General features: G+C 41.1%; 1 protein-coding gene across 12 annotated transcripts in view; it reads left to right on the plus strand.

Moving 5' to 3' along the window:
* Nucleotides 1-13,171, plus strand: part of mef2d (myocyte enhancer factor 2d) — a 68,367-nt gene extending 55,196 nt beyond the window's left edge. For 3 of the 12 annotated variants that reach the window (XM_049480047.1, XM_049480049.1, XM_049480048.1), the window contains exons 8-13: nt 292-321; nt 2,105-2,219; nt 3,279-3,492; nt 4,914-4,982; nt 8,219-8,269; nt 9,648-13,171. In XM_049480047.1, coding sequence (XP_049336004.1) covers nt 292-321; nt 2,105-2,219; nt 3,279-3,492; nt 4,914-4,982; nt 8,219-8,269; nt 9,648-10,047 — 879 coding nt within the window. In that variant the 3' untranslated portion in view covers nt 10,048-13,171. The remainder of the gene's footprint in view (nt 1-291; nt 322-2,104; nt 2,220-3,278; nt 3,493-4,913; nt 4,983-8,218; nt 8,270-9,647) is intronic. The other 9 variants (XM_049480050.1, XM_049480058.1, XM_049480051.1 and 6 more) reach the window with 6 other exon arrangements.
* The last annotated feature ends 721 nt before the right edge of the window (nt 13,172-13,892 follow it).

Below are 13,892 nucleotides of genomic sequence, written 5' to 3' on the forward strand. Positions count from 1 at the left end.
CAAAGAATGAGCTTTTAAAAGCATTTGATTCAAGTATTAACAAGTTAATTTACATAGAAATTATGCCAAGCTAGTGGGGTCTTAAATTGAACTTTGTAATATCCCAAATGGTTATATTACCAAACTCAAAGTACAGTTTGTAGCATTATAGCATTTCTGGATGGTCCAGATATACAATCAGTCACATCGTAGCACTTTGGTGCTTGGTGATTATAAAGATTGCGAGTATTATCAAAACGAGGCGAGTTGTAATGCCTGTTTTCTGTCCGTTCCCCCCTTAAACCCCTGCAGACAGATGAGGAGCTGGAGTTGGTGAGTGAGGTGAATACAACTCCCTTTTCTAGACTGTTGTGCTTTGAAGGTTTGGTCAGTTCTTGGTGCCTGTTGTTCTGTGAATGTTTGAAGGCTTTTGTTGTGGGTGTACACACTGCCATGCTTGACCTTTCTGACACAAATGTCTAGATGATGAAGGCACTTCTTTTAGAGGATAAATGCACATGTAGGTATGGCTTGCATGCTCAAACAGTGATTGGTATCAGTGTTGCTTGCATAATCATGTAGTACACGTATGTTCTGAGATGGTTAAAGTAACGTCTGCCCTGTGTTGATAGGATTAAGTAATTGAGCACTGTTTTGAAAATGCAAAAAACTTAGAACAACTCATAAAAGCCATTTTGTTGGGGTACAAATTTTTAGCATGATGCTTAAAAGTGTTTGTTTTCATGGTGTGTTCTAATTTATCCACTCAACTGTAAAATAATATGATCCTTAAACACCCACATTAATGATGTGTGTAATCACTAGGAGTGTAAGGGGCATTTGTTGTTTTGCTTCCAAATTACTGCGTACTATGAACATGACTGACTTAACATGTGAATGTACATGTGAAAGGGTTCAGTGCACACGCACGCATGCTTATCCACAACTCTGACACACTGGATCAAAGACAGGAAGCAGCCAAGCATGAGCATTCACTTCAGGGACCGCTCTCTTGCACGCTTTCACTCAGACGAGTGTGTGTGTGTGTGTGTTTGTGTGTGTGTGTGTGTGCTGGCATGCCAGGTAAACCTGTGTCAGTCTGTGGGATTTGTTGTGTTGTCTTAACGAAACAAATTGACATGGTGGAATCTCTCAAATTAAAGTGCTTTTGTGTGTCTATCCCCTGTGTGAGAGGGTGCAAGGTTGACTGGGTATTGGGGTGTTGAGATTTTTGTGTGAAAACATGGTTTACACAGCTGTTCATCTCTGCTGAGGAGATTTGTGTATGCATTAGAGTCTGCATGATTCAGAGTTGCGTTTAGTTTATCTTTTATGTGAGTGCAGCAGTAAGAGAAGCTTGCTGCATGCTGCCTTGACCGAGGGACACTTTGATGGTTGATATTTCAGGGAAATATATACTTCAGTACGACTTCAGTTGGCGCAAACACACTAGTGTGATAGTTCCAGCATTTTTAAAGATAATACACTCTTTGGTTAATATGGTGGTAAGCCTATAGACTGTTTAGACTGTTTAGACTGTGTTCAAATTCTGTTTCACCCCTTGTCCCTACCACTAGGCCCTACCTCTCTATTTACATCTTACAGGGTTGCAGCGTTTTGTGTGTACAGGGTGAAGTGCTAGAACTACAGTTTTTTTTATCCTCCTGAAGTAGCCTGTCTGTATATATTGTAACAAAAAAAAAATAGTTTTTCTTCGGTTAAAAATTACAATAACCATTCCATTAACTTTAGGGTAGATTAATGTAGTCCATTTATGTCCCTTTTCTTTATAACAAGCTCATCCAATTCCTATTCCTAGATAGCTAGCTGGTTATTTTCCAGATCCACCCTAAAAGGTGCAGCAGTTTTATTTTGGCACCTAAGACTGCACCTAGCATTTAAGGTGGAACAGGACAGTTCGAAACAAGAACCAAGTGAATCAGAGAATTTGTGGTGGACGATAATAAATAGTAGTTTCATCTCTTGTAACTCTGTTCCAAAGGGAAAAAGGTTAGTAGTACAAATGAGAATCGGGATTGGGCCTTTGTCTGTTGTATGCTCTGTATCCTTTGTACACTAAACTTTACCCCTCCGTCTCTGTCTCACCACCCTTCCCCTTTTCCAGAACGCTCAGCGGTTAGGTGCCTCCCAGGTGACCCAGCCTCTCACCACTCCAGTGGTTTCCGTGGCAACGCCCAGCCTCCTGACCCCATTCTCCATGCCAACTGCCTACAACACAGGTAAAAAAAAAAAATTCCAACACTGCAACAATGTTGAGTGTTAAACATCTCTAACTCAACAGAGCTGTAACTGTTACAATACATTCCACTGCTGAGCTCTTTCTCTCTGTCTCTTTTATTTCTATCTTTCTCTGTCTGTCTCTCACTCTCTTGCATTTTTTATCTGATTGTCTCTTTCTCTTTGCGTCTCATTCTCTCGCACTCTTTCACATCTCTCCCTTTTTATGCTTTTTCTATCTTAATTTCTGTCTCCTTTTCTCTTTTATTGTCTGTCTGTCTGTCTCTTGCCTACTGTTATTTTTGCTGTCTCTTGCATGTCACATTTTGCCTCTCTACCTCTTTCTCTCCTGCTCCCTCTGCCTCTTATTCTCTTTCTTATTCTTTTCTTCTCTCTCTCTCTCTCTCTCTCTCTCTCTCTCTCTCTCTCTCTCTTTGTGCTTGCTCTTTCTTGCTATTTCTCTCTCTCATTCTGTTTCACCCTCTCACTGTTTTTCTCACTCTTTCTCTCTTTTACTCACACTCTTTCTTGCTTTCTCTTTGTTTCTCACATATTTCTGCTCTCTCTCTCTCTCTTAAATGTGTTCACTCCTAGTTTGTCTCTCCCTTTCTTCCTATGTCTTAATTTGCTCACTTCTCTTTTTAGCTTCCTTTCTTTATTTCTGTTTTTCTTGCTTTCTTTTTTACTCTTGCTTTACTCTTTTACTCTTTACTTTTTTCTATATTTCTTTCTCAAACTCTCTCGCTCACATACCTTTTTTCTCTTTCTGTCTCTCACTCTGTCTTCGTGTTATTGTTCCATTTTGTACAAAGATTTCTACTCTTGTCTGCATCTTAATTACATTTTTTTATGTTTTCGAAAGTGTAAATACTTTTTAAATTAGCCTCCAGAAACAAGGATTACACACACAGTTGTTTTTTATTTGAAAAAGAGAACAAATTTGCATAAATTTACATCTCTATCTTTTTCCCTATCTCTCTCTCTCGCTCATCTTTCTATCATATCTTTCTTTCTCTCTCTCTTTCTAACTCGCTGTCATCTCTCTCTCTCTCTCTGTGCAGAGTATCAGCTGACGAGTGCAGATCTCACAGCCCTTCAGGCCTTCACACCGCAGGGTGCGCTGTTGCCAAGCAACGTGACTACTTGGCAGCAGCAGCCGTCAGTATCTCAGCAACCACAGCAGCAGCCATCGGTATCCCAGCAACAGCCTCAGCAACAGCAGCAGCATCAGCAGCAACCACAGCAGCTCAGCCTGGCTTCACTCAGTAACCTTGTGTAAGTCCTCCATGGATAGACCACAACACAAAAGCTCAGTGTGTGCAAATACACTATAGACCGCTCAATAGTTTGGAATCAGAATTCTTTCATTATTATTTATGGTCATCATTATTTAATTCAGTAATACTTTTACAGTGTTGATGGCTATTGTAATGTTTTAACATGGGCACTATATGGGGAATATAGTTGGGAATTTAATGTATTTTTTCATCATTTTATGGACACAACAACCACAACAGTTGTGATAATATATTGTAAGTTATTTACTAACTATATTTAATTATTTAATAACCATAAATTGACCATTTTTACTTTTTCAATTACTATTGTACATGACTTTATTTCAAAAGGGAGAAATGGTTGATCTATTGTTATTTATATAGAAAAGACTCAATAAGTTTTGTTAAATTAGTTGTTAAATTAGTTAAATAATTGCAAACATTGATTCCAAACATTTGGACTATAGTATAAATGCACACTTTTTCTCACAGGAACGTCTATTTTACCCCTTGCACATATCTAACCTTTAACCGCATGTCAACAGTGGATTGCCCCAGTCACTGTGTTTTCTTCCTGTTCATTTTCCTGAATCTCCTAGAGGCATTGTAGAAAGTATCCCTTTGGCCTGGAAGTATACACATCTACCAAGCGTATAGATGACCCATTTATTAATGCCTTTGTGCCTACAATTACTTCTCCATGACAATCATACTCACTCAATTTATTTGTATAAATTAATAGGAGAGATTCTGCTGTATGATCGCTTGTAATAAATGAGTTGTATGGATACTGGTGTGTAGATATCTGTAGAATGTCAGGTCATATACATTGATCGTCAATCAGTCTAAATATTAAATCATTTATTGTGCCTGAGATGATTTATATTCCTTTTGAATAGCATTGCCATCTGACGCATCAGCTTTTAGCTACAGCTATTGTTGCAGTGATTTTTTTTTTCACTGAAAGTATATACACACATTTTAATAAACACAGTAACTGCGCAGACCAACCACAGTTTTTAAATTCTAGACTGCCTGGCTCACAACAGAGCCATATAGCACCATGCTAAGTCATGCAGATTAAGGCTAAAGGACACAGGCACAGTAGCACGCAGTCTGCTGCCTGTGTGTTCTGCCTGAGTGGTTGACCTAAATAACAGCGGTGCGGGCGCATGCACACGCTTGCAGAGTTCTGCGGTTGGCAGTGGCTCGAGGTGTTTTAGCCATGTGTTTGTGACTACTAGGGGGGTCTTCTCATTATTAGTCACGTTGGAACCACACTGTTTCAGCCATACAAGCATCTCATGTTCAGTACAGGTTTAGTGAATGTGTGATTTGTATGAGTTCTTCTCTAACCTGCCCTGTGTGTATGTGTGTTTGTGTGTGTGTGCTCTCTTTCTTTTTCTCGTCTGTTCACAGCATGTGGGGTGCAGACAAACAGAACGGGGAGATGGCTAACTGCATCTCCGGTCTGGCTGCTAACCTCAGGTGAATAGGCCACTAAGGAAACTGTGTCTTGGCCAGTGGGGCACTGCATTGGCCAGTCATGCGCTGTTGTCTTGTCTGCAGTCGAATAAGGCCCGGTCATCATAGCTACTGCTTCAGACTGAGCCTCACAAATAGTCTGTGTGCTTCTGCTGCTCAGCAGACCATTTCTTTAGCAATGTCATGCCTGACTTAAGCCTTGCTTTGTGATCCTGTGTGATTTCTATCTGTCGCTTTGACTTGTCCTTTATCGCTGTTTGTTACTGTCCGCTAGATGAATGCGAAGACATACCAGGGAGCTTTAATGTTGTCACCATTAAATTAATAATAATAATAATAATAATAATAAGTGCTATTAAGAATATTCAGCAGTCTCTTAGTGTCCTGCGTGAGCTACCCATTAGAGGTGTGCCAAAAAATCGATTCACATAAGAATCTTGATTCTCATTTACTACGATTCAGAATCGATTTAAAATGTCCCAAAATCGATTCTGAGGGGCGGGTTTTAGACTGATTTTGGGCTGGGTATTTTTGTTGGACCTGGCAACCCTGGGGATAGCGCTTGTCCCTTCAAACGGAGATCTTCCAGACACACACAGAGCGTAGGTGTTTGAGAATCACCGGTAAGATGGCAGAACAAGCACTATATTACCTTAGATTAACGTGTAGTTTCAATGTTTTATGGCAGAATGCTTCATAACAAGCATAAAAAAGATCGCTAGTAGTTAGTTTCAGTAACTGTTAGCTAGCTAACTAGCTAACTTTCCAGTTCCACCTTAAATAACGCTACAGGTGGCAGCGGGCTGCAGCATTTAAGGCGGAACGGAAAAATAACAATAAGCTAATCAGAGCTAATTTCAGCTCCTCATCACAGAGGAATTAAGGAATGGACAATATGAATTAATTTCTCCACCTCCTGCCCCCTTTCTGAAGAAATACAACGACCTTAAAGTTAACTAGTTAATCAGCAGCTGCTCCTGAACTTTAGCGCTTCACTGCTATCATCACATCAGCCCAGCAGCGTCACCTACACACCACCGCTAGTAGCCTGGTAATAAAGCAGTGTTATTTATTATTTATTTATTGTTCATTAACGTCATTGTGATATCCCAGTGATTTCTCTGTCACTGAGGACCCACATTCCTGCACATTTTATTGTTTTTGTAACACATTACTTGCTCCAGGACCAGTGTATATTATGGAGGGTTTTTTTTCAATAAGATTCATAAGCCAGAAGCAGAAATTTTTATAATTCAAATCGTTTTGAATCAAAAATCGATTTTGAATCGAATCGTGGCCCCCAAAATCGGAATCGAATCGAATCGTGAGATAGTAAACGATTCCCACCCCTACTACCCATCCCTTACTATTCCTTATTTAAGGCTCTGGGTGATTTGCTGTGTTCTGTGTCCCATGATGCTCAGTGTGTTAGTACAGTACGTCTCCTAATAAAACTGTATCAGCACCTACTGACCACAAGGGGGCATTAAAGAGCAGATTCAGACAGCAGGACAGTCAGGCCCATTTTCCTAAAAGCATATAATTGCACTTTGTGGTACGAGTGCTAATCCGAATACAGAACTGTCCGTACCCTGGTCAGATACCGGTGTCCCTGTTTCATCACTAAACCGTTCGGTGATGGTAGGAGGGGTTTGTAGTCGTGTAGTTGTGCGAGGCCCTGTGTGATATCAGTCGTCATGTAACCAGGCTGCTTTTAACAGCTGAATACACGCTTGTGTTTACAGTAGTAAAGACTGAATAATGCACAGTAGTTTTAATGATGTATGAATTGATGTATTTTTTAAGGCCACTCCCAGCTAAAGTATATCTGTATAGAAATACAACTAAAATCCGTCTTAAAGATAATTACGGCATAGACCGACCTGTTGATTTTGATTTTGTTACTGTATTAAATTGTAGTTGATTTCTATGGAGAACTGATTAAGAAATTTATTTTAATATAATTATACTCAGGCCAAAACTATTTCAGCAGATTAAATATACAATAACACCTTAAAAATACCATGAATATTAAAGACCAGGGTTATTTTGGTCAGTGACATGGAAGCAAAATAATTCACTTTGTTCCAGTCTGAGCATATATTCACACTCCAGTGTGCTGAAATCATACAGAAAATGTAATTCATCAGAGCGTTTCAGAGGCATCAGTTGCTGCGCTGTGCTGTTATGAACACAGAAATGAGTTCTCGAGTCGTTCTCCAGGTCTCTGAGCTGTGTTTTTGGTCTGTGCCCCTGCTTGGTCTGCTCCCTGCAATCTAAATGTTAATGAAGTGTCACAGACCTGGGGTGGAACTGCTTTATTGTGTGGCTTCTTGCTTCTCTTAACAGATATTGCAGAGCCTTTGCTTCATCTGCCTCATCCATCTCCTACTGTTTATTCATTTTGTGTTGGCTGGATGTAGATTTTACAGGAATGCAGGAATAGATCTAATCTTTGTCCACCACATCTGCAGCATACAGTTTCATTAGCATGGACAGCAAAGATTGTAGGAAAATAAGAGGAAACTAACTTACTATAGAAGCCAGTATGAAGATGATGAGTTCTAGTGTTCTAGTGGTAAATAATTTAGTGGTATAGGAGCATCTGTTTTTGAAAAACATTTTTCTGAAGTCAAAACTAATTGTAAACTTTAGCATACAGAGATGGGACTATTTATTCAGATTGAAGAATGTGTGGTAACATATTACCTGATATAGGCAATATGGATACAATCTATAGGAATCTCCAGTGGTAGACCATTGTTTGAAAGGTAAACGAATAGCACAGGTATGTGGTTTTTATTGTTTTGGTTTTTTTTTGGATATGTACAGCATTACAGTATTGATGAATATAAATATCATAGCTAGTGTAGCTAGATACACACAGAAACTGCTGCACTGATTCTTTTAGGAATATTGTAATGTAGGAAATCCATCTTTAACAGCATGATCTTCTGAGTCTGTGTGATGTGACCAATCAGAAAGTTTGTGAATGTACAGTGTCTTTCTTCCAAGGCAGAAAATGCCAAAGGAAAGTGTGTGTACAGATTCAGAGTGTGTGTAACTACTGCATGAGCGTCTGACCTTCCAGTCATCTGCTGTTCTAAAACTCGTTCATGGCTGTGCTACTGGTTTAAAAGTACCTACTGTTGTAGGTGTGTGTGTGTGTCTCGGGGTGGGGAGGGTGAGTATTGAACATTAGGTGCTAGCGTGTGTTTCGCCTGTCTTTCTCTCTGCAGTGTGACCTCACAGGCCAGCTTACTCTTGGGCAGGGAGGAGGGGCTCAGCTGGTACTGTACACTCCTCCACTCCTCCTCACTGTCTGTCTGTCTGACTGTCTGACTGACTGTCTATTTCCTCTGTCTGCCTGTTCCCTCCAACAAGTGTCAGCTTTCTCCTCTCTCTTTCTTTCTCCTTTTATTTTTTTCTTATCACTTTTCCCTTGTTTTCTCTTCCTCGGTTTCTCTTCTTTCCTCTATCTCTGTCTTCCTGCTGCTGAAAATGGCCAAAATGCGTTTTTATGTCATGTGTTCACGTTTTGCTGAATGAGTCTTTTATGTTGAAACAGATCAAAGTGTTTTAGTATTGTTATCTGTTAAACTGTACACATCTACAATGTTGAAGTCCTATTTGCATTTTTCTGTCTCTATCCCTCTATTTGTTTTTATCAAATGCAGCACCTCATATCTAACACACATAAGCTATATGGACAAACGTTTCAGGAGACCTGCTTATTGAATGTTTCCTATTAATTGTACCTGTCCTTGCATGGATTAAACACACACACACACCAGTGAACACACACTCTCAGTAATAGAGTGAGCACATGTGCCTGGAGTGTTGGGCAGCCATCTTTAAGGCACACAGGGAGCAATGGGGGTTAAGATTCTTGCTCAGTGGCCAAACATTGGCCAGAGAAGTATTTCCGCTAGATTTTGGAGCATTGATGTAAGGATTTCAGCAGGAATTACAGCATTAGTGAGATCATGGTGATAGACCTTCGCTTTCCTCATGTTATTGTTAAAAAGTACAGAACTAAGCACCATCATTTCAGAGAATAGAGTTCCTCTGCTCCACAGTTCAATGCTGGGGGTCCTAGCACACTGTGTCTCAATGCTGGTTCTGAAGGCACCCTTCCCTGCACATTTTAGTGGTTTAGTGCCCCTGCCACTGTAAATGAATCTGTTATTTAACTGATCAGATTGATCAGTTGAGTTGGTGCCCATAGGTTCATTGTTAGCTGTTTCAGAGTCTTTTGAAAGTACTCTCCTACAGGCTTATGGACTAAACTGCTGTACTGTTGTCCACATAATGTTTTTTTTTATGTCTGATTGTCTCACATTGTCTCACAGGCTCCCATGTACACACATACAACACAGCATTATGCTTGGCATTTTGTCCACTCAAGTGGGTTAAACAGCTGTTGATTCAGGCCAGTTTATATTGTCTTGTAAATGGCAAATTTGTCAAGACCTGTTGTCTTCATAGGCTCCAGTTTCGTCTCAGTGATTGTACTTTGTGTCAGTCAGCACTTTGTCCTCGTAATTTCTCTGAGCTGTTTTCCTGTTGAGTGAATGATGATTAGACGGGATGTTTAATGTCTCTCTCTCTCTCTCTCTCTCTCTCTCTCTCTCTTTCTCTGTCCCTCTATCTGTTTCTTCTTTCCAGGCCGGTGGGTCCGATCCCTCATGGTGCCACTCTGACGGTCAACACTAACCCCTGCGTGAGCATCAAGTCTGAGCCTGTGTCTCCAAACCGGGACCGGAGTACCCCCAGCTCTACAGGCGTGGCAGCAGTGACAGTGGGTACTGTGGCAGGGCTCACAGTCACCCAGTACCCAGGGGCGCTACGTCTGGAGCCCACAGGCCGCTCCCCTGTAGACAGCATCAGCAGCAACGGCAGCTCGTATGAGGGCAGCGACCGGGACGACGGGGGCCAAGCACGCGCTCCGGATTTCGCAACTGCCGCACTGGGTCCCATCCGAGCCTCTGCAGAACAGGCGTCTTCTTCAGAGTCGCAGGAGGGGGCCAACGTCAAGCGCATGAGACTGGATACATGGGTCACATAAACACATAAATAGGCAAAATGAGAGAGAGCTACCCTCTGTCACACACATGCAAACACACAAACAAACACACATCATTTACCACCTTGTAACACACGCTTCTTTCAGCTGCACCTGACACATGCATGAGTACACTTGCGCACACTCTTTCAACTCTTGTCTTTTTCAACTTTCCTCTGCATCAGCTTCTGTTTCTCTCTCTTTCTCTCTCTTTATCTCTCTCTCAATCTCTCTGTCTTTCAGCCACAGATACAGAGATACCGGTATGCATATACTGTATGCACACACACGTACGCACACACAAGATGGACTGAAAAGTCAGACTCGTCAATCCTGGTGCACATTTGTTAACCCACAGGGAGACTGAAGAGATGGACAAGTTCTGGAGAGATCATAGGGTCGGACATTTGGGTCTTTTCAAGGGGACTCTGACCTCGCTGACCTCTACTCAGTCTTCATCGTCCCTCCCCTCCTTCCCCCATGCCGGTCCTCTCCGCACTGACGCCCTCTCTGCACTGACACGCTTTACCTTTCTGATCCAAGTCCGGCCGTACTGCTCTGGTGGTGAAACCGTTTATATCAACCAAAACCGAAGCCGCTTGTTGCGTTGTGTTGTGTAGATTAAGCGCTCACAGAAGCTGACATGTTTTCCTGGCCATGTTATTCTTGTTTGAGCTGTTTTTTTTTTTCTTCTTTTTTTTCCCCTTTTCATTTTCTCTTTCCTGCGTGTGTGTGTGTGTGTTTGAGATGGGTTGTGTTTGCTATTTCTTTTATTCAACTGCTGTTCTCTACACTCTCTTGTACGCTCTTTCTTCTTCTTTATCTTGAACTTCATTTTTTTTTTCACTACCATTGCTGAAACAGCTGCCTATAGTATTGACTTTGGGTATATTTGAGAATATCCGTCGTTTTAATCGTGTTCAATCAGGAACTTCGTCTCAAAATAATAATGCAACAGGTTACGTCTGCAGCTCTGATGTACAGCGAACCTAAATCAAGATCTGGACAACAAAAGAAAAGCAGTGTGTGTACGTATTTCAGGGAAAGGACTTTCGGTGACTTGATGCAACTACGTCCATGAGGTCCATGAACTTGTCGGCCTGGGGACGAACTGAGAATAATATATATTAAGTGAGTGTGTGTTTGTGTGTTTAAGAGAGAGAGAGTATATGTAGTGAGACAGAGATCATGTGGCAGTAAGTAACAGGTAAACGAACAGCCAAGTGCTCTCTCAGTTCAGTTTTTTTGGTCTCTTCGTCACCAACCAACTCGCACCAAAACCCCTCACCAGTGCACCTTCAAGACGGGGAGCTTGTTGAGGTAGCTCTTCATGAGTAGGACAGGTGACGGCTTTCTTTTCGGTTTCCTTTTTTCCGCTCTCACTCGCAGGCGTCACTTTTGTACACACACGAGTACGTAAGTTTGTACGTATGGTGTAGTCAGGTGAAATGTAGCCCTATTATTTGTACTATTTGAAATCCAGTCCTGATATTAAATATATAAAAGTGTATGATGCACACACACACACACACATAAATACATTGCTCAGCTGGAACACTCTGAACTCGTTTTTTTTGTTTGTTTTCAGAGTGGGCAGCTGTATTAGTGTCACTACCGCTGGTTTACGTGCGAAGCAGCCTATTATAAAGCGTTCTGTATTTATTACTTGTTTGTCTGGCTGTGCAGTTCAGACGTGTTTTTTTTGTTTGTTTGTTTTGTTAATGAAATGATAAAACGAGTATTCTGAAATTGTTCTTTTTTTTAAGGAGCCGCAAGAGTTTGAAACAATCTGAGCCATTGAGGGCTCAGGGCCGTGTAGGGTGTGTAGGCTTTCAAAACATGTAAATATCCGGGCCCCCTCAACCCTTTACCCCTTACTCCCCTTGGTCTGTTTTCCTGCAAAGGTTCTTTTTGAGTACCGAGAGGAAAGGAGAGGATTGGTGATAATGCAGATGCTGATAATGAAACAGATGGTGAATACGTGGATTTGATCTCGGAAGGCAGTGGAATAGAACTCATCTTTTGAGCATCCTATATCCCAGAGGTGTGAGGGGAGATGGTAGATGTGGGGAGGGGGGCTCTGGAATCGGAACAGAGCCTGGCTTTTTTGCTGCATTTGAGGATTTGGAGAGCCGAGGAGAGGCCGAGTGCAGGGGAGTGACTATACATAGAAGATATATGTATGCACATATGTCATACACATCGTGCTGGATCTGCCTGAAGCAGAGATGTAACTCTCAGAGGAGCTGTCTTTCTATTTCTACGTGTAAATAAACTACTGTGTCGCAAGGAGAGCCTGGTAGAGATGCAGCAAGGGACGCAGACATGGATATGACTGTTTGTTGTAGGATTTTTTATTTTATTTTATTTTTAATTTGGTTTTGTTCTTTTTTTTAATTTCTGTAATGACTATTCTGATGGAGTGCACTTTAAAAGAACCCCTAGCGTCCCAACACACCCCCAACCCTTTCTTTGTGTGTACTATATATATATATATATATATATATATATATATATATATATATATATATATATATATATATATATATATATATATATAAACCTTCTTTGCTAACTAGTCAGGTCTTTCATAAAGGGGGTGGGGAGGGGGCCAGTGTTTTTTGTTTTGTTTTTTTGTCGTTATTTTTTCTCCTCCAAATTTACTCTTCTCCATCATTTTCCTACATGCTACATATGCTCGCCAGACAGAGAGGACTACTTCTGCTTCTTCAGAACTTCTTCAAATCAACCTCATTGCCCTCCTCCTCCTCCTCCTCATTTCCTATCTCACTTGATCACTCTGATCAATGGACTGCCATTGGCCGCCCCCCTCCGCCATTGCTTTCTCCATTTCCGTGTGCTCACTCGCTCCTTCCACGCTCGGCTTCGGCTTGACCACAGGGCTATTAGTCTCACGCAGAACTGCAGGACTGTCCATGGTGGACCGCCTAAAGACAGCTCCCTAGTGGTCTGATGGGGCTCTGCATAAAAAAAAAAAAGACTCCACTCCATCATCCCTCCTCTCAGAGACCATGCGTGCCATTCAGGGAAGAAGAGCTCCTCATGTTCTTGTGTAATTGACGGCCCCACACCTTTTCATGTCTCATTTTTTTTTTTTTTTTTTTTTGGACGGTGAACAATTCTTATTGAAGACGAAAAAGTCACCTTTTTATGTATAAAGAACGTTGTACTTTAAGCATAATATAGATTAGATTTGACACGTGTTGCAAATGTGCAATTCTCAAAGCGCGAGTTATAAAAAAAAATGTCTATTATTTAAACGATGATGTACACAAATTGTTTTATGGTGCATTAGTGTAGTGCATAAGTGAAATATAGAATGAAGGATGTCTCATTCAGAATAATGAAGAATTATATTAATAGGGTGGGCTCAGAGGTCCAGCCAATTATCAGTTAGGTCCAAGTCTGGGGAGAGAACATGGCAAGCTTTTTTAATGATTTTATCAATTTGGATTGTACTGTATGTGATTTCTTTTAATATACATATATCTTTTACAAATCTTTCCTAGCCCCATTTCTTTTTCCTTTCACTCAAAGCTCTGATGTTGAAATGATTGGAAAATGGGTGAAAGCTGAAAGATCTTAGATCTAGGAAATATAGGTGTTCCCTGCATAAGTTGTGCTCAATTTGGCTCTTTTCTCAGCACGTACATACTCCTATCCACCAAGGTGAGACCTGCCTCAGCAGACACATTTCTTTGTATTTATTTGCTTATTTATTTTTCTTTCCCTCACCTGCTCCAGTCCTCCATCTCGAGCATCTCTCACTCACTTCCTCTCACTGTCCTCCTCCTTCTGTCCTTTGCTCATGGAAGATAAATTAACGC

This window comes from Astyanax mexicanus, chromosome 6 (genome assembly GCF_023375975.1).
Source record: "Astyanax mexicanus isolate ESR-SI-001 chromosome 6, AstMex3_surface, whole genome shotgun sequence".
Classification (NCBI taxonomy): Eukaryota; Metazoa; Chordata; class Actinopteri; order Characiformes; family Acestrorhamphidae; genus Astyanax; species Astyanax mexicanus.